At 37.6% G+C, this 15940-nt stretch overlaps 1 protein-coding gene and 1 non-coding gene across 2 annotated transcripts; both read right to left on the bottom strand.

Annotated features, from left to right (window-relative positions):
- Positions 1 to 1092: 1092 nt before the first annotated feature.
- Positions 1093 to 4562, bottom strand: LOC130972998 (26S proteasome regulatory subunit 6B homolog). The gene is made up of 6 exons (XM_057897365.1): positions 3936 to 4562; positions 2790 to 3020; positions 2347 to 2505; positions 2032 to 2184; positions 1581 to 1664; positions 1093 to 1429 (listed from the first exon to the last, which is right to left on the bottom strand). The coding sequence occupies exons 1-6, from the start codon at positions 4440 to 4442 to the stop codon at positions 1295 to 1297; spliced, it is 1269 nt and encodes a 422-aa protein (XP_057753348.1). The 5' UTR covers positions 4443 to 4562; the 3' UTR covers positions 1093 to 1294.
- Positions 4563 to 15113: 10551 nt separating this feature from the next.
- LOC130948095 (small nucleolar RNA R71) lies at positions 15114 to 15217 on the bottom strand. Its single transcript, XR_009072928.1, has one exon. It is a non-coding gene; the product is annotated as a small nucleolar RNA R71 (small nucleolar RNA).
- Positions 15218 to 15940: the final 723 nt, after the last annotated feature.

Here is a 15940-nt window from a genome sequence, read left to right as displayed (position 1 = left end):
CCCAAACTGTAAAGTGACCAATAGCCTTCCTGTGGAGATGATTATTAGTTCTAAGCCAAGAATCTTTACTAAAAGCTTTTTCTTGAAGAATTAACGACCAACTAACTTTCATTTTTGCTATCTTAACACCATCATTTGGAGTAAACAACATCACTTTTGGATACAGGTTGCCTTGTTCGTTTTGAAAATAGACAGGGACCGGGTTGAGTAAACCTCTCATCATTTGACATTCCGCACTCGACACAAGTACATATATATCACATGATGAATAAAACACTCATGATTTGATTTTAATCCAAGTCATTTGTATAAGATCTGAAGGTTCAAATTTATTCCTCTTAATCTCATATATGTTTCTCACTGAATATTTTTCCATATCTAATGAGAAAAGTAGACTTATAAGAGAACAAGAAGATTAAATCCAAACCATATAATCTCATTTATACAAAATCTTAGAACCTAGATTTACTCCTCTCAATTCGTATATGCCTAATTTTTGCACTAGATACATCTCCATGTATCCAGCAAAAGCTAAATGAGCTTATATGGAATTGATGTGAGATTTACAAATTTCTAGGGCTAAAATGTTATAATTTAATTGATCGTATAATTTTCTTTTTTTAAAAAAAGAAAGCACTACCAATTGTACTTATATTTGCTTGGATTTGTGTGAATAAATTTTATCAATTTTCTCGTTAAATATAACATCTTATTATACATCTGTAACATGCTTTTTTTGGGTCATTTTTAGAGAAAAGAAAAAAACTTGGTAAAAAACCATAATTAACAATAATTGAAAAAAAACATTTGAAGATTAAAAATCTAATTTATGACTCATTATAGAAAAGATTATTTTTATTGTTGAAAGCTTGCAAGTACGTTGATTACGTTGGAATAGAAAACCATTAGAAATTTCTAATTTCTTTTTTCACAATATGCTTAAACAAATAAGCTAATTTTAATACCTCAACTTAGCAACCCCCAAAAATGAGGATCAGCAACTTTTCAGTGCTACTGCATAGGGCAAGTGGTCCAAGAATTTGGTTGAGCTTTATGAAAGAAAAACAACCTGTGGCTACATGGGCATGCATGTTGATTACTAAAAACTATAATTAGTTTTTAAATTGTCCCATTAACAAACATATTTAGCACTACATGCTATCAATTATCAAATGTTTAAGAGAGTTTACAGACACAATATGAACAAGTTGTAGCATAAAATCGTCGGAAATAAATAAAAATATTCTTCAAATGTAAAAACGGGAGTCTTGGAAATAATGGTCCACCCCCAACATCACTTGTAAAATTCGAAGTCAGTATCGGGCTTCTTCACGTTCGTCCTATAACCCTTCTCAAAGTCCTTTGGCAATATGACGTATCTGTTCTTGCGAACAGCATGCATGCCTGCTTCTTGACAGATTGCTGCTATCTGCAGCCACAAACAATCATCACAATTAAATGCAATTCATGTAATGCAAAGAACTGATGCTATGGTATAGTATAATGTACTTGTATAAAAACAATTAGCATCATAGGAAAAAATTAAAAAAAAAAGGAGAGAGAATAGGATATGATCAAACCTCGGCAGCACTAATTTTATCAGGTCGTGAAACATAATCTTCCAGGTCCACCTCATCACTTAAGTTCATTTTAGCCGTGCATACCTGTCAAGAGAGAAAAACACATTAAATAATTGGCTAGCAAGTGCTAATCATAAACCTATTATTCACTATCGAAGACAATGCAAGTCCAACCAAGACTATGCTCGGAGAAATTGCATGAGGAAAGTTGCTATTTTTTTTTTTGGGGGAGGTATACATGCTTTTGGGCTAATCCCCACCGGAAATCAGCGTCAAATAAGTAATGCTACGGAGGTTTAATATTTTCTTTATAGTAGCTACTAGGTTTTATCAGTTCAGTCCACAAAACAACTGAAAGTTCTAAATAGTAAAATATAAAATGTTCCTTTGACTGTACACTGAAGCCAACTTGCTATAAAAATGTAACAAATAGAATTTCCAAAAAACTAACCTGAAATACAAGCCTCTTTTGGCGTCTATCAGGCAAAGGAAACTCAATTTTGCGATCAAGCCTTCCAGGACGCAAGAGAGCAGGATCCAAAGTGTCAGCTCGGTTAGTTGCCATAATCACTTTAACATTCACAGTTTGGTCAAAACCATCCATCTGAAAAATATAGAAGGCAATAAAACAGGATCAGATAACATTTAAAAACAGAGTAGATATTCAAATTCAAAGTACAATAACACACTAAGTAACTCTTGCAACCAAGCAGAGCCCAGTAAATAGCCACATAGAACACCTTACAGAATATATTTTTATTATTACCTGATTCAAAAGCTCCATAAGAATACGTTGTACTTCTCTATCAGCACCAGTTTGGGCATCAAACCTAGCAGTAGCTATCGCATCAACCTCATCAATAAATATAATAGCAGGAGCATTCTCTTTTGCAAGACGAAATACATCACGAACCATCCTTGGACCCTGAAAATATAGCAGATAATATTTCAAGATATTGCAGTACAACATGGCTAAACAATTAGGTCCTAATTTCTCATAATACATGTAATTATGTATAATCATGGACAGGAAACAACTGATTATAACAGAACTGCTAAACAACAGAACAAAATAACCACATGAATAAAGAATGGGGTTCCCATAATACTCAAAATCAAATAGTGACAAATAACAAATTAGTCACAATCTTACAAGCATCGCTAAAAGACTTCAGATGCAGATGACTTTGAGAAAAAAGAAATTCATACCTCACCAAGATATTTTTGAACAAACTCAGATCCCACAACCCTAATGAATGCTGCAGTAGTATGATTAGCAACAGCCTTGGCAAGCATTGTTTTTCCAGTTCCTGGGGGTCCATAGAGTAGAACACCTCGAGGGGGATCAATACCAATTTGTTTGTATAGCTCATGGTGTGTAAGGGGCAGCTCCACAGCCTCACGAATTTCCTGCTTTTGGATATCACATCCTCCAATGTCCTAAAAAATATTTAAACCAGATTAAGTGGGACACAAACATTTCATGAACAAAAATAGCTTGAAATAATGACAAATTGATAATGCATACTAAACAGAAGAACAAACAGACATCAGAAAAATCAACTGCTCAAACTTGTTTGTACTCTTCATTGGCTCAACTAAAATAAATTATATTGCAGAAGTTATATTTCACAAACTTCATAGTTCAAAATGCATAGAACCAAGCCAAAATACGTCTGGTTCCTCCTTAATAAGTCTCATCCAGTGTGTCTTACATTTCACGAGCTTATTAGAAGCAAATTTGTATGTTCCACATTTCTGAACCACACTCTCTTTGCTAGTATTCCCAAACATGGCAATTGGCATATAATGATGGGATAGACATCTAAGGGTTTGGATTATTAGCGTATTGCTGCTATTTGGTACTCTCAACTCAGTCTCAAACAGAACAAAAGAAACAGAGAAAGGAGACTCGCAAATATAAATATTAGAATGCGAAAATTCCAAATGTCAGAACAAAAGATGGAATCGCAGTAGTAGCATGTAAGACATACCGATTTACGCCAAACTGACATCTTCCTCACAATAATCATACTCTCTCTAGGTGCAAGTATTTCTAAATAAACCTCAATTGAAAGCAACTAGAAAATTTTAATCACAATCATAAAAAAATAGAAGCGAAAATCCCTAACTTCCAACTTTCTACTCTCTTCACGTTAAGCAAGAGGGGGAACAAAAAACCGAAAACCTAACCAATGAAACAATTTAATATTTATAGCATCCTCCGTCACTGCAAACCAGCCCATACTGCAGTATCCATATTCTTTAACCAAAACCCTAACATTTCATTTTGGCACTCTTTCTAAACCAAAGCAAAACCCTAATCAGAGAAGGAGAAGAAAAAGAAACGCTTACATTGTAAGTGACGTCGGGCTTCTCAGACTGGCTAAGTAGCGAGATGCTGGAATCAGCCTCAGGAGGAAGGACGTCAACAAGCGCGTTGGAGTGACGGTGAAGAGCCACAGAAGCTGAAGGCTTCAACAACTCTCTGTTGATCGTGCTGAGAATCCTCACGTAGTAGTTGGATCCAGTTGTAGATCCAACGATACCGTTATTCCTATCAACCATCTCCATGAACTGTCCAATAACTAGCGGCACCGATTGGATCCGCTTAACTTCTTCCTGAGCCCTAAGGAGCTCGCGCTTCAGATTCTTCTGCTCGTCCTTGACGTACTCTTCTTGGATGTCGATGAACTCCAGCTGGCGCTGCAGAGTCTTGAGGCGGCTGTAGAGGTCGTCTTCGTCGGAGGCGGCGGAGTCGATGCCGTAACCGCCGAGGAGGTAGTCGGATTTTGATGATGGGAGAGACGGTGGTGGCTCTGAAGAGGGTTTAGGTTCGAGAACCATCGCGGAGGAACCCATGGTGGAGTTTGCGTTGTCGATTAGAGAGAGAGAAGGGATTGTATTGGATTGGAGTGAAAAGAGAATGGAGAATTTGGGGGAGAAGGGTTTCGTTCGGTGCTATGTTTTTGTGGTTTCTTGTTGTGGGAGCAAAAGAGATGAGAAGACCAATATGACCCTACTGATCTTTTCGTTTTGGGCTATACGAATGAGAACTGATAATTTGGGCCTGGCCTGTTTTTGGAAACTTCAAGAATTGAACGAAAGTAAGAAAAAGTTAACCAAAAAAAAAAACAAATATTTATTAAATTCAAATTTTAGAGTTGAATTATTATTGTAAATCTTAATTTAATCTCTAATTAAAATCTAAAACCTACTGGTTTTAAAAAGAAAAACGATTTCATTGATTAATAGAATTGGTTGTATGATTTTTTATCAATTAGCTAGATAAATCAATTAATTTGGTAATCAAAAGGAAATTAAGTATTGTTTATATTGTTTCCTAGATCCTTTATTATTTTAAGCAAACGTAATTACAAAAACTTATATATAACTGAGTTAACCTTTGGATCTGAGAGTGGCGAGTTGCACTTATTTAATTTTTAATTTTTTAATTGTTATAATTTGATTTTTTAGGTTTAAAAAAATACATCAATATAATTTTTAGTGTATTTTCTATCATTGAAGCTCAACCTTGTTACTAATGTGACTCAAGTTTTATTATATTGGATATATTAAAATGACGTCATACATATTTTGGTGTTAAAAAATATATTAAATAACACCATTTGAATATTTGAACAATCTTGTCATAACCAAATTCTTTATCTCATCTTCAAATGATGTCATTAAATGCATTCTTTAACGCCAAGACGTATACAATGTCATTTTTAATATGTCCAGAATGATACAATTTGTGGTCAATAATAACGTTGAGTTCCAATAACAAAAAATTATATTAGTGCATTTATTTAAATTTAAAAGACTAAATTATAACAATTAAAAAATCAAAAACTAAATCAATATAGCTGTCATTCTCAAATAACAAAATGAGACTTAACTTTATATAACTAACACAAAACAATATGTAACTCCATATAACTAAGTATTTAGGATATCAAGTTTCAAGGGTACATAACATTGCTATATCATTTATTATGTATTTATATATGTAATAAATATGGTTTACATATTGTTACGTAGTATTTTTTTCATACATATACTTGTGACAATATTTGTTTTATTCGGTTTTCTGTTCAACTATAATAAATAAATTAATAATTTTTGAGTTCGTTTACGATTTTAATTCCAGAAGCAGAAATAATTTTTTTTAATATGAGTGTCTCAATTATAATGTCCATTTGAGTTTTAAATCAAATTTCAGCGACAAAAGTTCTTTCTATAAAAATTTCACTTTTGCTAATTAACAAAATAGAGAGTTTTAAGAGCATGAATATACAAATTAGAAATATAAAATTTAAACATAAAAAAATATATTTATGATGTCAAATATAAAATAAAATGCAAAAATTAAAAGCAAAAAGAAGAAGATGTAAAACAAATAAACAGTAAAAAACTTTAATAAAACTTAGAAAAATAGAATACAAAGGTTTGAGATCCCATGAATTACTCTAGATTCTTAATTGTATGTTATGCAAACAATGAAAATTTGTATAATTAATCAAATTAACTAATTGATTTTAGTTTAATACAGTGGAGAAATTGAAAAAACAACAAAAAAATCAGCATAGGTTCTCCAACTTATGAATACGTAGAAGGACATTAAAAAAAATTCAGCATAAGTTTGTAATTATTCTCTTGTTGTTCTTTATATATCATCATTATCTTCTATGAAATTGACTTTATCCTCAAAGTCGAAGACAGAATACAGTTTTTTCATGGCTTCATAAGCATTCCAAGTAATATCCTACTAATGGAAGAGCTTGCCATTTGATGAGGACCTCCTCTTATCATCAATTCTCTTTCTTGATCATCCTATGTCCAAGCACCATTTGAAGTTGAACTCCTAAGCCATTTTCACCAAGTAACAATGGCGAGAGGATGTTCATTTCTAGCAATCTGCCCGTGCATTTCTTCAACAATGAAATGTGAAATACTGGGTGAATCTTTATTGTTGGAGGAGCAATAATTTGTACACCACTTTTTCAATTTGACCAATTATTGGAAAAGAGCCAAAAGATCTCATACTAAGCTTTTGATTCTTGCGCAAGGCCACAAATTGTTGTCAATATGGCTGGAGCTGCACGTAGCCCAAGTCACCACTCTAAAATTTTATGTCTCGACACTTGTTATTGGTGATGAGTTTCATAGGTTCCTGCATCTATTGAATATACTTCTTGAGGATTGTTATGAGAGTGTCTCGAAGTTGTTCCTAGATAGCTGGTGTATCTACTGGGTTTGGATTGTAGCGAATGAGACAGATGGAGGGTCCTAGGTCCTTCCCGAACAGCGCCATGTAGAGACATCTCACTGCTGGTTGAATGAACTATCGTATTATAGCTATAGGCTACCCAAGGAAGTAGTTTGGACCAGCCTAATTCCTAGTGCTTGGCAGAGTTATTCTTATAATTTGCTTGCGAACACCTTGTCCCTAAGAGTGTCTCGAAGTTGTTCCTAGATAGCTGGTGTATCTACTGGGTTTGGATTGTAGCGAATGAGACAGATGGAGGGTCCTAGGTCCTTCCCGAACAGCGCCATGTAGAGACATCTCACTGCTGGTTGAATGAACTATCGTATTATAGCTATAGGCTACCCAAGGAAGTAGTTTGGACCAGCCTAATTCCTAGTGCTTGGCAGAGTTATTCTTATAATTTGCTTGCGAACACCTTGTCCCTATCTCTGTTAATGGAATGTGGCTCTTCATGAATGCCAATAGCGTGCTGAACGAAAGAATTAGCAACTTTAGCTATAGAAAAATCAATCGAAAGACGTAAAAAATGAGCAAATTTGGATAGGTGGTCCACTACCACAATGATCACTACATAATCGTGTGAGGGATGAAGACCTGTGATAAAATCTATGCAGATATCTTGTCACACATGACATGGGATGGGAAAAGATTCCAACAATTCTACTCGTGGTTGGGTGGACTATTTAGCTTGTTGACAAAGGGAGCATGATGAAACAGACTTCTTAATGGAGTTAGTCATGCTCTTCCAAAAGAATTGGCTTGAAATTCTAGCAAAAGTTTTTTAGATACTTGCGCGATCACTGGGTTTTAAATCATGGAAATGCTGTAGGATCTACTGCGATAGAGTAAGCTAAGAGAAAGGGAGCTAGCTGGCTTTAGCCTTCTGTTAAGCTTAACTCACACATATACACACAGTTAGTTGTTAGTTCTTAGCTTAGCAAGTTGATTGATTCTGTTAGCTTAGTTTGTTAAGTTTGTTAAGACACGTGTGGTTTACAAACAGCTGTGCTATAAGTCACACAAGCACAACTGAACCCATGTGATACTCTCCTTCACTTTACTTTTTCAGTTTTCAATACCAAATGTGCAGAACAACTCTGCTCTTCATTCTTCCTTCACTCTGCAACTCCTTTCTTCCCTAATCTTCTTCTTTGAATCTGATACCATTTCATGGTATCAGAGCTCACCTTCAATTTCAATGGCGAACAACACAGCATCGACAGAAACTACATCACACCAATCAGCCATAGCCATGGTGCCAAGCTTCGCCTCTTCGCCAATCTCTATGAAGCTCGATGACGATAACTTCTTGCAATGGAAAGATCAAGTGGAGTCCACAATCGAAGGTCACAATCTGCTTCATCACATCACGGGAGAACAAATTCCTCAACGGCTTGATGGATCTGGATGCATAACACCAGAATTCGCGATCTGGAAAAGACAAGATGCGTTGTTGAAGTCTTGGCTCCTCGCTTCCATGACCAAGCCCTTCACAACTCGGATGGTAGGCTGTGTTTACTCTCACGAGGTCTGGAAAAGGTTAGATGACCATTTCTCTTCACAAATTAGAGCAATAATTATTCAATTGAAGAACAAATTGAGTACGATTAAGATAGAAAAATCTGTTAGTGAGTATGTGTTAGCTTTAAAAGGGACAATTGATGCCCTAGCCTCTGTAGGAGAACCAATGAGGGAGAGTGATCATGTTAATACAATTTTAAATGGTCTGACTGAGGAATATGGCATTGTAATCACCTCTGTGGTCGCAAGACCAGTGAGCATCACTGTTGGAGAGCTAGAATCATTGTTGTTGACTCATGAAAGCATGCTTGAAAGGTTTAGAAAGTCAGATTCCTTTATACAAGCCAATGTAGCACAGAGCACACAAGGATACTCACAAAACTTCAACAACAGAGGTGGATTTCGAGGTGGAACTCGTGGTGGTGGCAGGAACATGAGAGGCGGCAGAAGCTTCTATAATGAAAGTGGATAGCAATTTGGTCCAAACAGTTACAATGCAAGAACTCAAGGGGGAACAATTCAAGATATGATGCTAGACCAGTTTGCCAAGTATGTGATAAACCTGGACACACTGCCAAGACATGTTGGTATAGGTATGAGAGGAATGATGATTCAAGAACACAGCACAATAGGTCAAGTGCACAGCCACTGCAAGAAATTCAAACCAACTTAAGCAACGTTCTGACTACACCAGCAAGCATACAAGACCAAAACTGGTATCCAGATTCGGGTGCCTCACACCACATGACATCAGACCAGCAAAACCTGAGTGAGAAAAGCAACTATGAAGGCACAGATCAAGTCATAGTTGGAAACGGATCAGGTTTGCACATTAACCTTGTTGGAAACTCTTATTTTAAAACTGATTTAAGTAACAAAAACTTCCTGCTGCACAAACTACTTCATGTCCCTGATATTACAAAGAATTTAGTAAGTGTGTACGAATTCTGTTGTGACAATGATGTTTACTTTGAATTTTACTCTAATGGCTGCTGTGTAAAATCTCAGGCAACTAAACAGATTGTTATACATGGGGAGGTTGAACAGGGAATGTACAAGTTCCTCAACTTCACTCTATCAAGAAACTCAGCTGCGTTTGTCTCAACTGTTTCCACATCTGATAATAACCAATTTCTTCTTTGGCACAATAGACTAGGCCACCCTTCCAATAATATTGTTACTGCTGTCTTAAAGTCATGTAACATTGTTGCCGCTTTTAATAAAAGTCCTTGTGAGTCATGTTGTATTGGGAAGTCTCACTGCCTCCCTTATCCTCTTTCTAATACTGTCTATACAGCTCCTTTACAGTTAGTCTACACAGATGTTTGGGGCCCTGCTCCTATTTCTGATTTGAATGGCAACTATTACTTTGTGAATTTCATTGATGCCTATAGTAGATATACCTGGCTCTATCTCATTAAAACTCGGTCTCAAGTTAAATCAGTTTTTAAATGTTTCCAACAAATGGTTGAATTGCAATTGAACACTAAGATTAAGATGCTTCAATCTGACAATGCTGCTGAATATGCAAGTTTAGCTAAAGATTTGCAGGCACAAGGAGTAATTCACAGGTTCTCTTGTCCCCATGAACACCAACAAAATGGCAGTGTTGAAAGAAAGCACAAACATGTAGTGGAGAAGGGCCTTGCAATGCTTACAGGTGCTGGGATGCCAACAAAAAACTGGGGAGAAGCCTTTTCAGCTGCAGTATACTTGATAAACAGGCTGCCAAGTCAAGTGCTGCAAGGTCAATAAGCCTTCAACAAGTTGTTTGCAAAACAGTTTGATTACACAAGTATTAAGGTGTTCGGCTGTCTATGTTTTCCTCATTTGAGACCTTACAACATGCACAAATTAGACTTCAGATCAGCACCCTGTGTATTCCTAAGCTATAGCACAATTCATAAAGGCTTCAAATGCCTTACTAAACAAGGAAAAGTAGTGATCACAAGCAATGTGGTGTTTGATGAACACCAGTTTCCCTTCAAAAATGGACAGTTCGAACCCCTCTACCAGAAGAAGGAGGCTCCACACCCCAAACTCAGTCAGTTCCAATCATTCCTCTTCTAAGAACCCTTGCAGCTCCAACTTTAGCCTCAACAGATAACCTACAAGAAAACACCAATGATACCTCACATACACCAACTCCTATTCCGCCACAGCCACCCAATCCCACCTCCTCCTTTCCTGTACCATCACCACCATCAGCCACACCAGTCCTAATCCCTATCTCAGACTTTGAAACTGTCCTCCCTTTAGCAGAGGAACCCCTGCCTGCACCACAAAATGTTCATCCCATGATCACAAGAAGTAAGAATGGAGTGTTTAAGCCTAGGGTCTTCTCTGCTCAACTTGAACCGAGATCAGTAAGAGATGCCTTAACAAATCCAGCCTGAAAGGCTGCCATGGATGCAGAGTATAATGCTCTTCTCCAAAATCACACTTGGAAGCTGGTTCCCTTACCAAAAGGAAGAGAAGCAGTAGGTAGTAGGTGGGTGTTTCGTGTTAAGTATAATTCTGATGGCAGTCTTCAAAAATACAAAGCCAGGCTGGTGGCACAGGGCTTCTCACAAAGGCCGGGCTTTGATTTCACTGAGACATACAGCCCGGTTGTCAAACCCACCTCGATTCGAATTGTGCTTACCTTGGCCTTAAGTAGAAGTTGGACAATTAGACAACTGGACGTGAACAATGCATTTCTCCATGGTGATTTAACCGAGGATGTATACATGAGGCAACCAAGAGGGTATGAGCAAGGAGATAGTCAGCTAGTGTGCAAACTCACAAAGGCGCTCTATGGCCTGAAGCAGGCACCAAGGGCCTGGTACCACAAGCTCTCTACTGCTCTGCAACACCTTGGATTTAGAGCTATAAAATCTGATGTCTCTGTTTTTGTGAGCTTCAAACAAAACTCTACAATGTTTGTGTTTGTATATGTGGACGATATAATAATCACAGGGGATTCAAAGGAGGCAATTGACCAAGTGATTCAGCAACTAAATCACAAATTTGCTCTCAAGGATCTGGGAGATTTACACTATTTTCTTGGGATTCAGGTAACCAAGACTGATGCTGGTGGTCTAGTTCTATCCCAAGAAAGGTATGTTAAAGACTTACTCAAAAAGGTAGACATGGAAAACTGCAAACCCTGCCACATACCTCTTCCATCCTCCGTCAAACTCTCTGCCTTTGGTGGTTCAGTCTTTCCCAATCCCAAGCTTTACAGGTCAGTTGTAGGGAGCCTACAGTACCTCACAGTCACTCGGCCGGAGCTGTCTTATTGTGTTGGGAGACTCTCACAATTTATGCACACACCTCTGGATGAGCATTGGAAGTTGGTAAAGAGGGTACTAAGGTACATCAGTGGCACAGTGATGAGCGGATAATTTATACGCTTTTTGGCATTGTTTTTAGTATCTTTTTAGTATGATCCAGTTAGTTTTTAGTATATTTTTATTAGTTTTTAGTTAAAATTCACTTTTCTGGACTTTACTATGAGTTTGTGTGTTTTTCTGTGATTTCAGGTATTTTCTGGCTGAAATTGAGGGACCTGAGCAAAAATCTGATTCAGAGACTGAAAAGGACTGCAGATGCTGTTGGATTCTGACCTCCCTGCACTCGAAGTGGATTTTCTGGATCTACAGAAGCTCAATTGGTGCGCTCTCAACGGCGTTGGAAAGTAGACATCCTGGACTTTCCAGCAATATATGATAGTCCATACTTTGCCCAAGATTTGATGGCCCAAACCGGCGTTCAAAGTCACCCTCAGAATTCCCAGCGTTAAACGCCGGAACTGGCACCAAAGTGGGAGTTAAACGCCCAAACTGGCATAAAAGCTGGCGTTTAACTCCAAGTAGAGTCTCTACACGAAAATGCTTCATTGCTCAGCCCAAGCACACACCAAGTGGGCCCGGAAGTGGATTTTTATGTCATTTACTCACCTTTGTAATTCTTAGGCTACTAGTTCCCTATAAGTAGGACCTTTTACTATTGTATTTTCATCTTGGTTCTTCTGGTTCCCTCTCTGGGGCCGAAACCAATGATCACTCTTGTTCTTATGTATTTTCAACGGTGGAGTTTCTACACACCATAGATTAAGGTGTGGATATCTCTTTGAACGTATGACTGACAACCACCTCCGTTCTACCTTAGATTTCGTGAATATCTCTTGGATTCCTGATACACGATGCATGGTTGATCGCCTGACAACCGAGTGCTCGCCTGACAAACGAGCCAGCCATTCCGTGAGATCAGAGTCTTCGTGGTATAGGCAAGAATTGATGGCGGCATTCAAGAGAATCCGGAAGGTCTAACCTTGTCTGTGGTATTCTGAGTAGGATTCAATGATTGAATGACTGTGACGTGCTTCAAACTCCTAGCAGGCGGGGCGTTAGTGACAGACGCAAAAGAATCAATGGATTCTATTCCGGCCTGACCGAGAACCGACAGATGGATAGCCGTGCCGTGACAGGGTGCGTTGAACATTTCCACTGAGAGGATGGGAGGTAGCCACTGACAACGGTGAAACCCTTGCATAAGCTTGCCATGGAAATGAGTAAGAAGGATTGGATGAAGACAGTAGGAAAGCAGAGAGACGGAAGGGAAAGCATCTTCATACGCTTATCTGAAGCTCTCACCAATGATATACATAAGTATCTCTATCTTTATCTCTATGTTTTATTCATATATCATCTATACCCATTTGAGTCTGCCTGACTAAGATTTACAAGGTGACCATAGCTTGCTTCATACCGACAATCTCCGTGGGATCGACCCTTACTCACGTAAGGTATTACTTGGACGACCCAGTGCACTTGCTGGTTAGTTGTGCAAAGTTGTGTAGTGAATCACAATTTCGCGCACCAAGTTTTTGGTGCCGTTGCCGGGGATTGTTTCGAGTATGGACAACTGACGGTTCATCTTGTTGCTTAGATTAGGTATTTATCTTCAGAGTTCTTAAGAATGAATTCTAGTGTTTCAAGGTGATGTTCTTATCATCACCAAAGCTGATTGATTCTCATCAATTTAGCTCTTGAATGCAATGTCCTGCTGAAGCTTGGCTAGCCATGTCTAATTCCTTTAGACTGAAGCTTTAAACTAACATTGCAATGATTCCTGGAATCCAAATTGAGAATTCTGAAACTTTTATTTTCTAGTTTCATATAATTTTCGAAAAAGCACAAAAAAATTATAAAAATCATAAAAACCAAAAATATTTTATGTTTCTTGTTTGAGTCTAGTGTCTAATTTTAAGTTTGGTGTCTTGCATGCATTGTTTATTTGATCTTGGTTCTATTTTCAAGTCAATAGTACAGGGAACTGAAGATTCAGAACATGCAGCAGAGGAATTACACAGAAAAAGCTGGGCGTTCAAAACGCCCAGTGAAGAAGGATAGGCTGGCGTTTAAACGCCAGCCAGGGTGCCTGGTTGGGCGTTTAACGCCCAAAAAGGTAGTGCATTGGGCGTTAAACGCCAGAATGTGCACCATTCTGGGCGTTTAACGCCAGGATGGCACAAGGGGGAGGATTTTGTTTTCAAAATCAATTTTTTTTCAAGTTTTCAAAGTTTTTCAAAATCAAATCTTTTTCAAATCAAATCTTTTCAATCAAATGTTTTCAAAATCAATTTCCTTCCTTTTTCAAAGATACTTACTAACAATTAATGATTTGATTGAACATTTTAAGTATGTTGCCTTTTCTGTTGAGAAAGGTTTAATGTTTGAATCATATCTTTTCTTGTTAGGCAAGTCATTAATTTTTAAAATCAAATCTTTTTAAAATTGTTTTCAAATCATATCTTTTCAATCATATCTTTTTAAAAGCATAATTTCTTATCATATCTTTTTAATCACATCTTTCTCAAAACAGTTTTTAATCATATCTTTTTGATTTCTAATTTCAAAATCTTTTTCAAAAATTACTTGATTTCTTTCCCACTCTTGATTTTCAAAAATCAATTAAAGTTTTTCAAAATGTTTTCAAAATATTTCACTTGATTTTCGAAAATTTCTTCCTCTCTTCCCACATCCTTCTATTTATGGAGTACCACTCCTTCTCAATGCACAATTCGAACTCTATCTAATTAAGTTCGAATTCTTCTACCTCTTCTTTCTATTTTTCTGTTCCTCTGACACTTCAAGGAATCTCTATACTGTGACATAGAGGATTCCATATTTTCTTGTTCTCTTCTCTTTCATATGAGCAGGAACAAAGACAAAGGCATTCTTGTTGAAACTGACCCTGAACCTGAAAGGACCTTGAAGCGAAAGCTAAGAGAAGCTAAGGCACAACTCTCTGTAGAGGACCTGACAGAAATCTTCAAAGAAGAAGAAACCATGGCAGCCGAAAACAACAACAACAACAACAATGCAAGGAAGGTGCTGGGTGACTTTACTGCACCTACTCCCGACTTCTATGGGAGAAGCATCTTTATCCCTGCCATTGGAGCAAACAACTTTGAGCTTAAGCCTCAATTAGTTTCTCTAATGCAACAGAATTGCAAGTTCCATGGACTTCCATTGGAAGATCCTCATCAGTTCTTAGCTGAGTTCTTGCAAATCTGTGACACTGTCAAGACTAATGGGGTTGACCCTGAGGTCTACAGACTTATGCTATTCCCTTTTGCTGTAAGAGACAGAGCTAGGACATGGTTGGACTCACAACCTAAAGAAAGCCTGGACTCATGGGAAAAGCTGGTCAATGCCTTCTTGGCAAAGTTCTTTCCACCTCAAAAATTGAGTAAGCTTAGAGTGGAAGTCCAAACCTTCAGACAGAAGGATGGAGAATCCCTCTATGAAGCTTGGGAAAGATACAAACAATTAATCAGAAAATGTCCATCTGACATGCTTTCTGAATGGAGCATCATAGGTATTTTCTATGATGGTCTCTCTGAACTATTCAAGATGTCTTTGGATAGCTCTGCTGGAGGATCTCTTCATCTGAAGAAGACGCCTACAGAAGCTCAAGAGCTAATTGAAATGGTTGCAAATAACCAATTCATGTACACTTCTGAAAGGAATCCTGTGAACAATGGGACAAGTCAGAAGAAAGGAGTTCTTGAGATTGATACTCTGAATGCCATTCTGGCTCAGAATAAGATATTGACTCAACAAGTCAATTTGATTTCTCAAAGTCTGTCTGGAATGCAAAATGCACCAAACAGTACTAAGGATGCTTCATCTGAAGAAGAAGCTTATGATCCTGAGAACCCTTCAATGGAAGAGGTGAATTACCTAGGAGAACCCTATGGAAACACCTATAATTCTTCATGGAAAAATCATCCAAATTTCTCATGGAAGAATCAAGAGAGACCTCAACAAGGTTTCAATAACAATAATGGTGGAAGAAACAGGTTTAGCAATGGCAAGCCTTTTCCATCATCTTCTCAGCAACAGACAGAGAATTCTAAGCAGAACACCTCTGACTTAGCAACCATGGTCTCTGATCTAATCAAAACCACTCAAAATTTCATGACTGAAACAAGATCCTCCATTAGGAATTTGGAGGCACAAGTGGGACAGCTGAGCAAGAAAGTTACTGAACTCCCTCCTAGTACTCTCCCAAGCAA

This window comes from Arachis stenosperma, chromosome 1 (assembly GCF_014773155.1).
Source record: "Arachis stenosperma cultivar V10309 chromosome 1, arast.V10309.gnm1.PFL2, whole genome shotgun sequence".
In the NCBI taxonomy this organism is placed as follows: Eukaryota; Viridiplantae; Streptophyta; class Magnoliopsida; order Fabales; family Fabaceae; genus Arachis; species Arachis stenosperma.
The sequence above is the reverse complement of the archived record's forward strand: the minus strand, read 5'-3'. Positions and strand labels throughout refer to the sequence as shown.

Bases quoted from the DNA above. Each gene is read 5' to 3' on its own strand.
- LOC130972998 (XM_057897365.1), bottom strand. From the start codon at position 4,442: ATGGGTTCCTCCGCGATGGTTCTCGAACCTAAACCCTCTTCAGAGCCA. The intron at 2,506-2,789 runs GTATGAATTTCT...CTATATTTTCAG, and splicing joins TTCAAAAATATCTTGGTGAG to GGTCCAAGGATGGTTCGTGA. The intron at 2,185-2,346 runs GTAATAATAAAA...TATATTTTTCAG, and splicing joins TTATGGAGCTTTTGAATCAG to ATGGATGGTTTTGACCAAAC.